General features: G+C 41.4%; 1 protein-coding gene across 1 annotated transcript; it reads right to left on the bottom strand.

Moving 5' to 3' along the window:
• Nucleotides 1-572: 572 nt before the first annotated feature.
• On the bottom strand, nucleotides 573-16,386 carry ccnb1 (cyclin B1). Its single transcript, XM_060835655.1, has 9 exons — nucleotides 16,248-16,386; nucleotides 14,698-14,835; nucleotides 12,141-12,236; nucleotides 10,049-10,228; nucleotides 8,431-8,589; nucleotides 7,132-7,368; nucleotides 5,527-5,667; nucleotides 3,031-3,141; nucleotides 573-761 (listed from the first exon to the last, which is right to left on the bottom strand). The coding sequence occupies exons 1-9, from the start codon at nucleotides 16,266-16,268 to the stop codon at nucleotides 651-653; spliced, it is 1,194 nt and encodes a 397-aa protein (XP_060691638.1). The 5' UTR covers nucleotides 16,269-16,386; the 3' UTR covers nucleotides 573-650.
• Between the last annotated feature and the right edge of the window lie 1,647 nt (nucleotides 16,387-18,033).

Below are 18,033 nucleotides of genomic sequence, written 5' to 3'. Positions count from 1 at the left end.
TGGCACTGAGGCAGCAGTGCTAACTACTGTGCTGCCCATGGTATGATCAGACTTTTCCCACCCCATCCCCTCAAATTGGCAGATAGTTGACCTTGAATTCATAGTGGAATTTGTTCTGGGGGTGGGGGCACAGTTCATTAACTGGGGCTCTGGATTAATAGTCCAATGATAAATACTGGCCTGGTTAATTTAGATCAACTGTTTTCTCTGGAAAAGAGAGAGGTTGAAAACTAGAAAAATTCTTTCCAGGGCAAACCATTTAAACCAAAAAAAAGGATCCCAAATCATTAGATTGAGATTGGTTTCTCAAAAGGAACATGGAGATGCTGAACTAGATTCAAAGATAGCAGTTTAATCATTGAAAACAAATGGGATTTCAGACCAGCTTAAAGTAACCACAAGAGGATGGAGGGTTTGATAAATTAGAAAAAAAGCCAAATTTGGAGTTCAGTTTTCAGAATGGATTTATTGAGATCAAGACCTCAATATTTTAACTAGTGAATTACACCCATATTAGACAGCAACTGAAATTTTAAAAATCAATTTTATTAGTAAAGAAAGTCTGTAGATAAAACAGATAATTACAGTTATTTACAGTAGCACATGGTGCTGACAAGTATCACTACAAGGAAGAAACTTTTTCAGAAAAGTTATTTCTGGAAGATTAAATGCTTTGAAAGGTTGAGTATCACATCAGATTTTAGCTGTGGAAGAGTGCTGATCTTCATTTGCTTACTGCTGGCATATTTATTCTTAACAGTCTAAAAAAGAGAAAGGAAATAAAAAAGTTAGAGCCAAAGTGGTATTAACCTGTAATATTGGAACCATATTTGCAGAGATTTGTTTCCATTTTAATGGTCAGTTTCACAACCACTTGATTATAAATAGCTTCTTCCAGTACAATAATCAGTTTGTTCCAGGTCAATAATACCAGTCAGTCAAAGTCATAGCACTCTAGAAAATCCAATTCCATCAGCCAATAATTCTAGCAAGGCTTTGATTCACAAGGGGTTCAAAGACAGATTGGTCAGAAAGAAAGAGGCACCTAGAAAGAGACTGTGGGGCAAGAATCAAGGTGGTGATAATGGTGGCATTATGATTTAGTGTAGTGCAAAAGGGACAGGATAGTTGACGAAGAAAATTAATGACAATGCAATTCAATGTAGAGAAGTGAGGCAATGTATTAAGGGTCAGCAAACACAGTAATGGGGTACTGAAAACAGAATGACTTGGGAATGCATGTTGTAGATCCTCAAGAGGTGGCTGAGTACGTGGGGAAAAAGGGCTAAGGCTCATTAGCCAGAGTTAAGAGTGGCTAATTTATCTAAAAAAAAAGTGCTAGTTAGGCCACAGTTTAAGCAGTTCTGGTCAAGGTGGGTGATTAAGTGAGCTGTGACAGGAAGTTGGTTGCCAGGCATGGAGAAGCTTTGTAAAAAAGATTGGCTTTGTTGGGGTTACTACTTTTGAACTCCATCACCTCCCTTTAAGTGTAAAAATTTAGAGGCCTAGATTAAGGGTGAACAGGAACAAAGTCTGACTTAACCGATACCAGATCTGAATATTCAGCTTTCTACAATATTTTGCTTCTGAATGATTCATTTCCCTGAACCAAGGCTAAGATTCAAAGCCCTTACAGAAAGGAATGGTATTAAGAGCTTCACTTGGCAGGTTGGGGGGAGAAAGCATAAATCCTCATTGAAATAAGAGGTGCACTGTTTATAACTAGGTTTGGACAATAGGCCACATTAATCCACTATTCTGTCTACTGCTGGTGGAAGTAGTGTCAAAATTGAAATATTGGCACTGGAAAGAAGTCTTCAAGCCAAACCTGCCTCTACTGGTCCTACAATCAGTTTAAGTGAAACAAGGCTATATTGTAAGTCTAAAATATGACTAAGAATTTAAGTACTAGATCACAGCATGGCAAGTCTGGACTCCACATATATAGTTTATTATTGTATAGCATCAGAAAGGATGGTGGTGACTGGTGTCTAGAAAAGATTTAAATGATTCAGAAAAGAGGAATATAGCATGATTGATTGAGAACAGCCTTACTTATCTGGTTACCTTGGTAATAATAAAGTTAGAGGGAGAAGTACGGAGGGGGAGAAGAGGGAGAGAGGGAAGAGATTGGAGTTTGAAAAATTATTATAGGCTAAAATGGTTTGCACTATAACCAGCTTTTCCTAGTCTGCTGGATGTAGGATACATAGAAAGCTATGTTTCAATTGAAAGCCTTAGAAGGCTAGAAAATCATTTGGAACAGTGGACAGACTTGCCAGAAAGGCACATACTTCAGTCAGCTACTGAGCTGGACTAAAGTTAATGCATAAAAGAAAGTAAGTGTTGCTGGAAAAGCACAGCAGGTCAGGCGGCAAAGGAGAATTGACGTTTTGGGCATAAGCCCTTCTTCCTGAAGGGTGTATGCTCGAAATGTCGATTCTCCTTCACCTTTGCTGCCTGACCTGCTGTGCTTTTCCAGCAACACTTAAGCTCTGATCCCCAGCATCTGCAGTCCTCACTTTCTTCAAGTGAATAGATGAAGCATTCACATCGCCAAAACTTAAAATTTTCATTCAGGAGACTCAAGTATTTTGTTAATTTCAAAAGGCCATTAAATTGCAAGAGAATCATACTAGCCAAGTTAGTTGGAAAAAAAATGTCACTGAGTCAAAGGATAATTTTACAAGTGTCCATTAGGAGATCAAGGAGCGGAGATAGAAGCGATTTCTCTGGGATGGATATCGGAGAAGGAATTAGATACTAGGTTGTAACATTTGTTAACAATGAAGTCACTGGGGCGAAAGCTACTTTGTAAAAAAGTTTTCATTAAAGACCACTAGCTTCAATAACCAAGCACCATGATACCACCTGCAAAAGGCAAACCTTATTCACCACACTATAGTTTCACTGTTTAGTGAATTTGAGCCCATTACCAACTTCAATTTTTGGATTTCAAAAACAACTTGATCATTTGCCTTTTCAGGCAATGACAAGGAGCAGTGTTCAGTTGGAGTATACAACACTTACCACATGTTTGGTGAGACCTTGATTGACTTTCACAACATTCTTAGCAATGTGTTCCATCACAGGAATCAGATCCTCTTCTTTATAAGAGATGTAGTGCTGCAGGAGAAATGACTGCAAGAACATGACATACTTAGGGCTTGATGAATGAGAGCGCAAGAAATATAGTCTGCCAGACTTCAACTGAAAGACATTATGGTTTAGTGGGGTGAATGTCACCTGAAATTATACTGGGACTGGAGCACAACAAGGGCATAAACTAAATATTAGAAGGGAGGATCCATCGAGTGTAGGAAAAGAAAGGCAATGACAGATGCAAAGCCTGGGTTTGTTCAAGTTATTAGCAAACAATAGAGTCAGGATGGAAAATATGGGTGGAGTGGAACACACACGGTTAGGAATGGTGAGGGTGGGAGAAGAAAAAAAAAAGAGACAGCAGAGGCATGCAAGGCAGTTACAATAATCATGGGTGACTTGAATATATGGGTGGACTGGAAGAAGGTTGGTAGCAAAACAAAATTTTTGGAACATCTATGCTCAAAAAAAAGGGCAGAGCCCTGTAGAGAATAAGTAATTCTGGATTTGGTGATGTGTAATGAGGCAGACTATTAGGGAGCCAAAAGTGAACACACTCCTAGGGGTTCATTATATAATGAGAGCTCACTCTTTAAATATGTTGATATTGAGTTTAAAAAAGGTGACTACAAAAGATAAGGAACTGTCAAGTTAGTTGGAATAGATAGCCTAGCCAGGAAGATGGTGAAACAATGGCAGATGCTTTGGGGTAGTTGGGAGGGACAGCAGAAATTCATCTCAAGTAGATGACAAGGCAAGCATTACTAAATGCTAACTGTGTACTTTTATTTTATGCTTTCAATATAAAAAAAAGTTAGTTGGAAGCTTTTATTGCACTTAAAATTCTGGGGTGAAGCTAGTTTTTGTCTTGCAGGCAAAAGATTAGACTGCTTGAAGGCTGCAGTAGCAAGAGGAGGAATACAAAATGGAAGAACTGAATAGCTACTGGCTTCAGTTCTCCTGGTGAAAGATACCAGCGGCATGCTAGAACTTTAGGAGAGTCAGGTGACAGGTAAGTGTACTGGCCATCAGAGGATACTGAAGCAGTAAAAAAAAAGTGGATAATCACTAGACCAGATGGAGTACACCCCAAAGTTCCAAAGGAGATTGTTACCAATGCCTCTACAATCTCAGGGATAACTGGAGTCAGAGAGGGTCCAAGATGACTGGGAAATGGCTAATGTAATGCCATGTTTAAAAAGGGTGGCAGAAGATGCAATTAGGGGTTAGCCTTACCTCAAATTATTATAGATCCTTCATCTTACCAAAAAGAGGATGAGATCACAATACTTGGAAGGTGAATGATAAAAATAGGTAGGGTCAGCATGGCTTCAAGTGGTCATGTCTGACAAGTCTGTTAGAATGGTGGTCATGAGAGTTACAAATTGATAATGTTTACAGTTTGTATTTCCAGAAAGCTTTGACAAGGTCCCATGCAAGAAGCTGTAAATAAGACAAGCCATGGTTATTGGGGGCAAGGTACTGGCATAAGTACAGATTGACTGACTGGCAGAGTGTCAAGATAGGAGATTTTTTTCAGAATGACAATTAGTGCTTAGTGGAACTCCTTGGGGCCAGCTATTTAAAATCATGCATTAGCAATCTGGACAAAGAAGGAACTGAAAGGCATTGCTACTAAGCTTGCCAGTGACAAAAATATGTAGTGCAGGAAAAAAGGTAGCAGGGAGTCTGAAGAACTTGGACAGACTAGGAGATTGGGCAAAGAAAAAAGCGACAGATGAAGTACTATGTGGAAAAACCATGAGGTTATGCACTTTCAGTGGCAGGTGATGGCACAGACTTTGAGAAAGTGTTTTGGAAATCTGAAGCACTAAAGCTACTGAGTCATAGTTCAGGATTCTCAAGGTTAACATGCAGGTTCAGTTGACAGTTAGGAAGGCAAATGCATGTTAGCATTCCTTTTGAGTACAGAACATGAACATACTGAGTCTGCACAAGGCTCTGCTCAGGCTGCATTTGGAACATTGAGCGCAATTTTGGGTCCCACATCTAAGGGTGTGCTGACCTTGGAAGGGCTCCAGAAGAGGTTTACAAAAAAAAAAATGATCCCAGGATGAAGAGCTTGTCATGAGGAGGCTGAGGACCAGGTCTCTACTAAATTGATTTTTAGGATAAATTGATGAATGTCAAATCTGATTAAAAACAGAATACCAAGAGACCTGCATAGTGCAGACATTAAGATGTTTCCACTCAGACCAGGAGTTCTGGAACTCTAAACTGAGAGAAGGAGGAATATCTTCAACCATAAGTAGTGAATCTATGGAATTCAAGTCATTAAGCATGTTTGACCAAGTGTTAGATAAGATAAGAGAATGGGGTTGAAAATCAGTCATGGTCAAATAGCAGAGCAGACTTGATGGGCTGATGGCCTAAATTATACTCTGGTCTAGAGAGACTACTCACCCATTCTCCACTATTCAAGACTTTCTGAGCAAGACAAAAAGCTGCACCAGCAATCTGAGATGGAAGATAATGGATCATCTCATAGTCAATGATAGTCAGTTCCATCAGATATTTAGCCAAAGTGTGGTGTTCAGAGCTTACCTAAGATCAGAACAGTAAAAAAAAAACCAAGGCCAGATGAAGTTATAACCTTCAAGACAAAGTACTTTAATAGCTTCTTTGACAATACCCAATTGGTATGAAATTTACCCACATCAATTAAAAGCATAAAACTTGAGTGTAGAATCTTTTCCAATTCATATTACTTTAGGAGCATAGGATTCCTCCTTTAACTAGATTCTGTACATTTTAAATAAATAATTCATTCATGGGATGAGACTGTCTTTGGGTAGGCTAGTATTTATTGCCAAAGTGGCAATTGAGTCAATCACATTGCTATGGGCCTGGAGGCACATGTAGGCCAGAACAGTAAACAAGTGCATGTCCCTAAAGGGCATTGAGTAATGCTTCACTAAAATTCAGATATTACATTAAGAAAACTATGTCTGAGTTAGGAGATTAGTAATCCAACAGCAGTTGGGACCGAAACTTTGACTAAGACAGAACTTTTGATTATAGCAGCAAAGTGCTAAATCCTAATAAAGGGAAGATTTAAACGAATGACCTTGTGGAGGTGGGAGTGCTGAATCACATTGTATAAGGATCTGAGATTTCAGAAAAAAAATTAACGTTATATCCTTCTAATTGGAGAATCTAGTGATAGAAGGTAGATATTTCAGAGGGTCTCATGGCCAGCCCTGTACTTTACAGGTTAATTGCAACTTTAGCTGCCTAATGCCAAAACTTAACCAGGTACCTCTATGCAAGTCACAAAACAATAATCAAGGTAATTCTTTGACCAGATGGGCCAATGGGCTGAGTAATGGCAGATGGAGTTTAATTCAGATAGACGAGAGGTGCTGCATTTTGTGAAAGCAAAATCTTAGCAGGATTTACATACCTAATGGAAAGGTCCTAGAGTGTTGCTGAACAAAGACCTTGGAGTGCAGGTTCATAGCTCCTTGAAAGTAGAGTCACAGGGAGATAAGATAGTGAAGGCAGTGTTTGGTATGTTTTCCTTTATTGGAAAGAGTACAGGAGTTGGAGATCATGTTGCAGCTGTACAGGACATTGGTTAGGCCATTATTGGAATATTGCATGCAATTCTGGTCTTCTTCCTATCGGAAGGATGTTGTGAAACTTGAAAGGGTTCAGAAAAGATTTACAAGGATGTTGCCACGGTTGGAGGATTTGGAGGCTGAACAGGCTGGGGCGGTTTTCCCTGGAGCGTCAGAGGCCGTGGGGTGACCTTAGAAGTTTATAAATTGAGGGGCATGGATAGGGTAAATAGGCAAAGTCTTTTCCCTGGGGGTCTCTGTCTGATGGATATGAATAGGAAGGAAGGATTTGGAGGGATATGGGCTGGGTGCTGGCAGGTGGGACTAGATTGGGTTGGAATATTTGGTTAGCATGGATGGGTTGGACTGAAGGATCTGTTTCCATGCTGTACATCCGATTCTAAATATACTCAAATCTTTGCTAGCAAAACTAAAAATTAGGACTTACTTCTGCAACTTTTGAAGATCTCCTCAGAAAGTGCAAAGGAAGAGGTCGACCAAGAGAAAAGTTAAGCTTCTTAAGTATCTTGCGCTCCATCTCCCGTATTGCAGCTGTAGTGTAAGTGTTGTCTGTGACATAGACAAAGTCCCCAATTTCTGGTGGATACATTTCTTCATATTTAGATGCTATTAACATTGCTGTCACACCAACAAGTTGTAGATTGCTCTTGGTTACTGGATTATCCTGAAAAAAGTTACAACATTAGAATCCAACAAGCACAATATCTGGCCCATTCTTCACCCTTTATCTTGTAGGCCCCACATTAAAAACTTTCAATTCATTTAGGAATCCTGCAGCACTAACTTCCCAAATCCTGTTCATCTACAAAAAAAGGTATGATGGTGTACTCAGTCTGCCTGGATGCAAGCAACTCCAATGCCATGAACAAAACAAATCCACTTCATTGGCACCATGTTCAGATATTCACTTCATCACTGCTCAGTTCTAGCAGTGTATACCATCTACAAAATGGTCCATAATTAGCAACTTAAACTCCAAAGAGCAAAAGGCAGCATGTACACACAACGACCACACACGCACTGTCCCTTCTGCAGCACTTACCATCCTGGCCTGGAAACACGTTACCATTCCTTCAGTGCTATTGAAGTAGAGAAACCTGGAACTTAATAGAATTGTAGGTCTACCCAACCAGATAAGGCTGCAGGTGATTGAGGTATAGCTCACCACCTTTAGTTAGCTGGAGATGTACAAACACTGGCCCAGCAAGCACTTGTGCCATGCATTCAGAAAACTAGATAGCATTTACAAACAAAGGACTTCAGAATAGGATTCCAAAAAAAAACTTCAACAGCCTGATAGTGAAAAATGCCAGTTGGAGAATACCTACAACTTCAAGTTTTTATTACAGCTCTACAAATCCTAGAAATGTTGCCTTTAAAGATGGGTGTCTCAAAATACCATTTGAAAAGATTTAGATCCAGTGTGCAGCCTCTTACATCATCCTTCCTTGGAGGACATTTCAGAATGGTGGGCAGGGCAGGGGGGGGGGGTGGCAGGGGAAGGCTAAGACTGGTGTTCAGAGCTCAAGTCTTTTTACAAAGACAAAGCTTCTGGGTAACTTTTAATCTTGACACTACAGAACAAGATACACCATTTAACAGGGAGATTACACATACAACGTCAGTCCATGAACCATTTAAACAGGCTCCTTTCCTGTTGTGTAGAAAGAGCCACTATCCAATTAGGACTTTGGACGAGGTCAGTGGAAAAAAAAAGTCTTCTTACCTGAAGAAATCGATCAATGATGGAGACAGTCATGTATAGTGTTTCTTGGAGTAGCTGAAATTTCCTCTGAACTTGCACAAGCCAGTCTATGAGGATAGCACGCATATTGCCAGTTATCTCCCTTCCCTCCAGGTACCTTGGCCTCACTGACTGCTCCACCTTCAGGAAAATAAATCTAGCATTAAATTTTATTACTGCTAAAAGCAACACTGTAGCATAAAGCTTGGTTGTGTAGTAAACCAGTGATCAAAAATCTTCCTGAGCTATCCTGGAAGCATGCATTTCTTATTGCGCTAAAGTTCCACAAGATGTTAGAGTGGACATGTCACTTGGCTAAGAATGCTAAAGTGTGGCACTGGAAAAACAGGTCAGGAAACAAGAAAGAAAGACTATAGACGTTTCAGGCATAAGGGCTGATAAGAGGGCTTTGCCTGAAACATTGACTCTCCTTCTCCTGATGCTGCAGGAACAGTGTGCTTTTCCATGTCCACTGTTTGACTGTCCAGCATCTGCAGAACACTAAGAATCCAAAAAAAAAAGAGGCATGGACTCAAATCCCATTTGTTAGTTACTGCAGTTTAGAAATGGTGATGACCATTGTAAATAAGTTGACTAATGGATCAGAAATCTGACTTATACATGCTTTAGGAAAGCCACCACTTGTGGGACCTACATGAAACTTCAGACCCCCAACATGGCCAATCCTTAACAGCCCTCAAAATAAAAAAGAGTAAGCCACTTCATTCTACAGCAGTGAAAATAACTTCAAGTCTAGTGGCCTTTATTCAAAAAGGAAAGCCATCTAGAATGAATTGCATAGCTTGGCTAAGCACTTTCAGCACTAGGATAGCAAGAATCCAGTGGTTGCTCCCCCATTGACTTTAGCAAGTCAGTCAGATGAGGGAATGAACTAAGTTTGTTTCTTTCAGGACATTTGCAGACAAAGTCTCATTTCCTCACCCAGCCAAAAACAAACTACACTAGAATGGAAGTTGCTTTATTTACAATTCCAATAGATTCAGTTTCGTACTCCATTGGATGTCAGCTAAAAATCTTTCGTCATTCAAGATAACGAATGAGTGGGCACAAATTTGATACTGGAAAAAACAGGTTTTCCACAGAAACATTGGGAGAAGCTTTGATAGCATGGTAAAGGAGATTAGAAGGAGAGATTTCAGCTGAGGGCAGCCACTACTGAAGATTAAACGTTAGTGAGTGAATGAATGAGTGAGAGAGTGAGTGAGTAAGGGGTGGAGATCCTGGAAGAGTGACGTATTTGAGAAGTTAAGGATTGAGGGACTGGCCATTTAAAAAATTAAACTATTCCCAGAGATTTATGTAGTTTAGTGCATCAAGACCTCCCACAATCCAAAGATGTGCAGGTTAGGCGATTTGGCCATGCTAAATTGCCCATAGTGTTAGGTAAATATAGGGGAATAGGTCAGTGTGGACTTGTTAGGCTGAAGGGCCTGTTTCCACACTGTAGGAAATCTAATCTTAAAGAATTAAAAAAAGGTGAACAGCACTGAAGATGGTCAGACTTTGGAGGACAGGTTTGTGGAAGGTGGAAGATGAGGCTAGCATTCAAGCAGATATGTCAAGTAAACTAAAATCTGACCTCCAGCTGTCTCAGGTATTTGTAGATATCTTTAACATATTCACTGCATAGCATGGGATTATCACCATCATCTGCATCAACATCTTTAACAGGAAGCAGCACATCTGAAAATGCCTGGCACAAGTCTTCAGGTATACAGCCTGAAGTTTCCATCTGGGATGGTGATGCTGGTACCTGTAACTGAAAGGTTGGCATATAGTTACAAAAAAAAAAAATTCATTTCACATCTAAAATTAGAGCTATTATTAGCAGTATTCCAGATAATCTAGCCATACCAACACTGAAGTATTACTAGCAATAAAAGCAATATGGGAGAAACTACAGTTTGTTAATGGCAGACAAGGAACAATAGATTAGATCAACAACATTTTTCATTTTACTACTCAATGCCATGCTAAGTTAGAGAAAAATAATATTTAGTGTAAACTAAATCAGCTAAAGAACAGATACCTTGTACTACATTTTTTTGTATTGTCTTAAAATGCAGACAAAAGATTTAGTGGACAGGTTTGCTCAGCTCATCAAGAATTTAGAACAGTTGTGTCAGAAGGAAAAGTGGATCATTTGAACCCAGATGAGAAATTTCATCACCTCAGGGGTTAAAAGTCTTAAATGTTACATCCCAGAAGGTTGTAGATACTTCATGGTTGACTTCAGTCCCAGGATGTACCCATTTTGGTCTGGAAAAGGTAGAGGGATATGGACAGCAGGCAAGTAAATTGATCAAAAATGAAACTTGAAAGGGTTCAGAAAAAAGGATTTACAAGGATGTTGCCAGAGTTGGTGAATTTGAGCTATAGGGAGAGGCTGGGGCTGTTTTTCCTGGAGCAGAAGCTGAGGGGTGACCTTGTGGTGGTTTACAAAATTTGAGGGGCATGGATAGGATAAATAAAGAGTCTCATTGTGGGCGGCACTGTGGTTAGCACTGCTGCCTCACAGCGCCCGAGACCTGGGTTCAATTCCCGACTCAGGCGACCGACTGTGTGGAGTTTGCACGTTCTCCCTGTGTCTGCGTGGGTTTCCTCCCACAGTCCAAAGATGTATGGGTCAGGTGAATTGGCCATGCTAAATTGCCTGTAGTGTTAGGTAAGGGGTAAATGTAGGGGTATGGGTGGGTTGCGCTTCGGCGGGTCAATGTGGACTTGTTGGGCCGAAGGGCCTGTTTCCACACTAAGTAATCTAATCTTGGAGGGTGGGAGAGTCTAGAACTAGATGGCATAAGTTTAGGATAAGAAACCTATGGGACAACTTTCTTTTCTAAAAAAAAAATGGAGTGGTACATGCATAGATTGAACTGCCAGAGGAAGTCGTGGAGGCTAGTACAATTGCAGCATTTAAAAAAGGCATCTGGATAGGAAGGATTTGGAGGGATATGAGCCAGGTGCTGGCAAGTGGGACTAGATTGGATTGGGTTATCTGGTCAGCGTGGACGAGTTGGACCAAAGGATCTGTTTCTATGCTGTAGATCGGACTCAAAATTAAAAACCAAAAAGATCAGCCATAATAGTATTGAATGGAGACCAATCTTGATCGACCACATTGTCTACTCCTGCTGTTCTGGAGCGACTTGGTCAGCAGTTTGAAAGCTAGTTGTACAAGCTTATTCCAGCAATGAATTACTTGCAAAGCTCAAGCTGAACCAAGAACTGGTTCTTTTGGTGAAAGTACATTTGCACAATTCAGTGAAAATTTTTGAATTCAAATAGAACAAAGATCACCATTAGGGATAACAACAAATAACCACTGGTTATTTGTGGAGTTGCTCTAGGAACAGCATTATTTCTTATCTTGAGACATATATATTTGATCCACTAGAATGGAAGCCTGGAAGATAAGCTATGCTAGTGTTTTTTTGCCTATTAGAGAATGCTGACAAAGGATGCAGCCTTATTCCCTGCACAATTAAGTGCCTTATGCACTAATGCTTTGGCCTAATCTCCCATTCTATGGCTGGCTCAGGCTGTAGGAAGGCAAAAGATGCTAGAGATCAGAGCCTAGATTAGAGTGGCACTGGAAGAGTACAGGTCAGGCAGTATCCAAGCAGGAGAAAAAACAAAAACCAACATTCTGGGCAAAAGCTGCAGGAAGTTACCTTTGGTAAGTCTTCATTTTGCTTCTCGGTTGGTGGAACTGCTGGTTTGTTGAGCTTCTTCACTGGTTCAACCTTTGGGGCCACCGTACTTTTCCCCTGCAGAATTCAAAAATCAGGTATTATTTCATGCTAACACTTATTCCCTTGAGGATTGAACAGGACAAGATTAGTTTAAAAAGGTTGTAATAACTATGGAAGCTTGAAAAAAAAATTCAAGGAACAAAAACAGAAGTTGCCAGGAACTTAGAGAGTGGCAGTATCTAGGAGGAAAAAAAAATGTTTCAGGTCTAGTGACCCTTCCTTAGAACTGAAGATGCTAGGAAAGTGTTGGTAGAAATGCAGAAGATAGGAGTAAGTGATAGGTGGGGATAGAGCCCAGAGAGAACACTTAGAGGAGTTGATAATCTGGCAGGGGGGGGGGGGGGGGGGGTTGTGTGATTAGCTGTTGATGAACAATAGCCAGTGCGTAATGACATAAGTGTGTGGTAAACAAGACCTGGTGTGTGGTGTTAAGACATGGGAGAGTTCAGGCTCCAAAAAGAACAGAGTCTGAATCTTGCAGGGTCCCCAAGCAGAAAGTTTGCTGGAACACTGCCGCAAACCTGAGACAGATGTTGGCCAGGGAACAGTTGTGTTGGAGTAGCAGGCTCGGTCATTTTTGTGGGCAGAAGATAGGTATTCATGATGCAGTCACCCAATCTATGTCTCATTTCCCCAAAAAGAGAGGGCCACACTGAGCAGCAAAAGCAGATTAGATCGTGTGAATTCCTGTCAAGGCTCCATTCCATCTTTCCAATAAGTCCAACTTCAACAAGGGAAGCTCAGAAATATCCACCTTCTTCCTCAAAGATTTTGCAAAGATATTAATGGGTTGTGTCCAGTGGAGGGCCCTACCCCCTTCTCTTCCCTCCCACAACTACAGTATGAGGCTTCCCTCCTTGCCCACTATCCCACCAACTCCACACCCTGAAGATCTTAAGCTGCTATTTTCACCACCAGAAGCATTCCCCACGCCTGTTTACCATCAGCAGGGATTATTCCCACTAGGTCACTGTTCTACTCCAACACCACCTCCACACAGCCCCCTTCCCCTATAACCACTAAAGGATAAAGACCTACCCATTTACCTCAGTATCCACAACCCCAAACATACCTTCCAGGTAAAGCAGCATTTTATCTGGACTTGCCACAGTCTAGTCTACATTTGCTGCTCATGATGTTGTTTTCCCAGTGCAGAGGAAACCAAGTGTAGGCTGGGTGATGTTCTGCAAAGCAATCACCCAATCTACACTTTGTTGACTGCCATTTTAACACCACCCTGTTCCCTGCCCAACATCTGTTTCAGGGTCACTACAGCATTCCAGCACAAGCTGGAAGAACACCTTTCTGCTTGGGAACCCTGCAGGCCTCCACACTCCGTCCAATAATTTTAAGGCCTGAATGTCCTAGCATCAACCCCACACACCAGGTGATGTTATCACAGTCTGCTATTACACTACCTATTGTTTAGTGACTAACAGTCTCCATTAACAGCTATTCTTAACAGGAGATTGTTATTAACTATCTATCCAATTGTTCTTTTCTCTCTGGCCTCTATCACCACCTATCATTTACACCTTACCTTCGGCATAGAAACCAACATTTTCCTAGTTATCACTTCTGATGGAGGGTCACCAGACCCAAAACATGACCCGATTAAGCTGCCAGTCCTGCTGGGCTTTTCCAGTGTTATGAGGTTTTACTAAATGGTCACGTAGGAGCTAACTATTTTTAGGAGCATAACATTCAAAACTAATAAAGCCTATTAGAATCTTAGGAAATAAAAAACTGAAATCCAGATGCTGGAAGGTTGTGAAGAGATTTGTAGCTCGGGTGCCCGATGTTGTGGTTCTGTTTGCCAAGCTGGGAATTTGTGTTGCAGATGTTTCATCCACTGTCTAGGTGACATCCTCAGTGCTTGGGAGCCACCAAAAGTCAGTTGGTGGAAGAGTTAAGCAGGTTTTCCAGTATCTGGAGAAAAAAAATACTGAAAGGACATCTGGTAGCCTTTAGACAAAACCATGCTTTTCAGAACAGAAGTTAGTAATACAGTGTTAAACAAAAGGTCTGAATTTTAGGAACACCATGAGAAAACAGACACCCTCAGGTTTGCACATGTATACTGTACAGAGGAATACATCAAGTCAGTAAATGCATTTAGTATCACTACAGACAATACTGCATTGCAAATAGCAAACAAAAATAACCAAGTTGGAAATAAAAATGTCTTCATCTGGAAGGTGTTTTGGGCATTACAGAAAAGGCAAGAGAAAAATCACCCCTTGAGTTGAATGAAGAGATGGTGTGATTGAGGAACAGACACGGGTGTTGAGGGAGAGTGTTCCCTATGAAATGCCATAGAGGGGAAAGACATGTTTCATGGTAGCATCTTAGAGACTGACAACACTGGCAAATGAATGGGGGTAGAAGTGAGAATAGTAACAGTAGAAGTAAATAAACACAGCTACTAGGAATTGAAGCCCACTAAGGAAACAGGTAATCTCAATGCACAAAATACCTTTTTCACTGGGAGTTTAGTTCCTTGTGCCTTGTTGCCTATGTCCACCAAAGCAGTTCTAGGTCTCAAGCCAACCTTTGTTCCAACTTTTCCTGAAATGATTTTTGGCTCAACATTGTCTCTGCCAACATAATTAGCCTGTAAAAAATAATTCAAGACTATTAATACAGAATGACAGAACCACACTAAGCTGTACACTGCTGCAGTATCACAATAGCACAGGAGGCATTTCACCTCTATTCACACAAGTGTGGTGTTCCATTCTACTTTTCCCAATCAGCTATTAAATAATTTTCTACCCATCCATTCAGACTCAGATAGAATACCAGATTGGAGTGTGCAGTCTGATGGATTTATAGATGTGTAGCACAGGATAGTCCAACAGTGATTGAGAAGATATGCTCAATGCAACATCCACAAGAATGCCAATGAAAGCTGAGCAGATAGAGTTCAAAGGCAAGTTCCTCTGAATTGTTGGTTATGTTGTTGTGTAAATATTACACAGTCAGGTCTCAGTCAAGTACCACTTCAGTCACCTACGGTAGAGGGGTAATTCAGGAGCGTTTTCTAGTAACCGGTATTAGAAAGTTTGGATACCAAACCCATACTTAGTTTTTCCCCTCTCCTACTGTGTCAAAGCAGTTTCCGGAATGGTTCCCTAGATGGATAAAACTTGGCAAGGATGCCTTTCCCGTCCAGAAAGCCTGACAAAACCTTCCATTCAAAACAAAAGGGAGTCAGTGAGGGGAAAGGAATTCCACGACAGTGTAATTTGACGTTTGATTCCGTTTATTAAGTGTGATTTTTGTGCCCGATACTGAATAGCACCTAACAGCAGGACTTTGTAACGTGACCGAAGCATTAATCTGGCAGCTCCGCCTTTTAATTAAACAGGCGGTTTTCTTCTCTCTCAGTACTGAATTAGAAGGCAATCGCGTTTTTACAGAACGTGGCAACATGTGAGCAGGGATCCTACGTGGGTTCGACCGCATATACTAGAGGTAGAAAGCTGACCTTTTCCTGTTAGGAAGCCACAGAAAATTCCACTGAACTTTGTTGCAGAGAAAAACGACTCCTCCTCACACAAAGCATCAACCCAGTGAGAAGCTGTCGCCGCGCTTAACCATTACAGGAGAGCGAAACATTTAAACCAAAACAGTTATACACCAACTTCAGACCAGAGGTTGAAAGATAACTAAACGTTTCGAGTTGTTGGTTTCGGGTCCGTCTGTTTTACGGATTAAAAAAAAATCCAACAGGCCTAAATTGACGTTACCATAAGCAATACTTGCACAGACTATCACAACCGTGTTAGTCATTGCAGCAGGATTTGCTTTCATTCGAACGGAAGTCTAGTTTAAAAATGCAAAGATTTTAAATAATGAATAAAAACATTTGGTTTTACTCCAAATTTTAATCACCGAACTTTAAAAAAAAACGCCTAGCCTTTAAAAGAAAAACACACAATTCCGTTAAACTCCTGGCTGATCTTATTTGAGAATCTTACGGGAGGAAGAAACGAGGGTTTGAAAGCCAATAACAAGCCGCACCTTTACCATCCGGAGAGCCATGCTGACCTCCTGAGTACTCGCCGCAGACTGTAGCTCACCACCAGCCAGCTTCAGGTTTAAACTCCGCGCCGCTGCGCGTTCATTCGCTGCCGTTCCACATTCCGCCCACTCTGATTGGCGCAGCCCGCACCTCTAGAATGCGTTGCCGGGGAGACGGGTTTGTCTGACGTCAGCGGGCTGTATCGGTTTGCTCCCCTCGCATCATTAGAAATGTAGCGATCAGCTGGAGGCAGAGAGGAGGGAGCTGCTGCTGCTGCTATTGCTACCGGGCACCGGGCACATTTACTGCCCGTTACTGTGAACGTTATCGTTTATCTCCTTTTTTTTCAAATAGAATCATTGTGATTGGTCCATTCGGATGCCACCAATCCGATAAGGAGACAAGGCCGGATGCAGAGTGCGGACTGTGCTATTTACATAGCGCAGCCCAGCCCACCAAACGGCTCTTGATGAGTTAATGCGCCCTGCTTGCGTTGTGGAGTGGAGAGGTGACTGGTGTGGTCCGGTGCAGACCTTTCAAGTTTAATTCACTGCAAGGAAACAAATCTGGCAATCTGTAATAAAGTTAGAACTTCCAGGAAAACGTTTGATTAGTGGTTTTAAACCTGTTATCCGATGCTCAATAAACATCAATTCTCTGCAATAAATGTTTATTAATGCTTAAAGTTTTGTCAGAACATCCTCAGTTTCTCACTAAGCATATGTATCTCGGGTGTTATGTTTGCATTGCTGAAACATCTGCATTTTCCTCTCCGTCTAACTTTCTCCTCGGGCTCAATTTCATATTCACTGATGGCAGTAGGAGCATCCGAAGGAACCGTTGACCAGGAACTGATCTGGACCGACCATATCCCACGGTTACAAGGGAGGTCACGGGCTGGAAGTTCTGCGCTGAATATAGCATGCGCGCCTTACAAGTACCCAGGTAATGTTCACCTTGAGCAAGGGGAAATAATGGTTTCAGTAGGCTTCAAAGTGTGTGGATAAGACATATAGCAGGCTGCTGAGGGAGCTGAAAATGTGTTGCTGGTTAAAGCACAGCAGGTCAGGCAGCATCCAAGGAACAGGAAATTCGACGTTTTGGGCCAGAGCCCTTCATGATTCCTGATGAAGGGCTCTGGCCCAAAACGTCGAATTTCCTGTTCCTTGGATGCTGCCTGACCTGCTGTGCTTTAACCAGCAACACATTTTCAGCTCTGATCTCCAGCATCTGCAGACCTCACTTTTTACTTGCCGAGGTAGGCAAAGGATGACATTGCAGGGACTCTCACATTAATTGTGAAAACCTTCTAATGCCCAGAGAACTGGAGGACAGCTAATGTGATACTATTATTGAAGAAGGGTGGTAGGAACAAACCAAGGAACAACAGGCCATTTGTAGTAGGGAAACTACTGGGAAAAAGAAATCCAGGGAACAGAATTATACTCCACCTGGAAAGGCAGAGAATGGTCAGCATGGCTTTGTCAAGGGGAGCTGACATCTAACAAATTTGACTGAATTTTACAGAGGTGACTAAATGTGTGAAATAGAAGCAGGCTCCATGGTTTTTGACAAGGTGTCGCAGACTTGATAAAAAGCTAAGAGTTCACAGAATCCAGGGCAAATTGGATCCAAAGTTACTTTAGTGGCAGGAAGCAGAGGGTGATGGTCAAAAAGTATGTTTGTGACTGCCAGCCTGTCTCCAGTAGCATACTCCAAAGCTGTGCTGGAGACCTTGCTGTTTGCATTAGTGATCCATAGATGGAGGTGTGATCAGTACGTTCA

Source organism: Hemiscyllium ocellatum, chromosome 2, assembly GCF_020745735.1.
Source record: "Hemiscyllium ocellatum isolate sHemOce1 chromosome 2, sHemOce1.pat.X.cur, whole genome shotgun sequence".
In the NCBI taxonomy this organism is placed as follows: domain Eukaryota; kingdom Metazoa; phylum Chordata; class Chondrichthyes; order Orectolobiformes; family Hemiscylliidae; genus Hemiscyllium; species Hemiscyllium ocellatum.
Note: the sequence above shows the minus strand (reverse complement) of the source record. Positions and strands in the feature narration are given on the sequence as shown.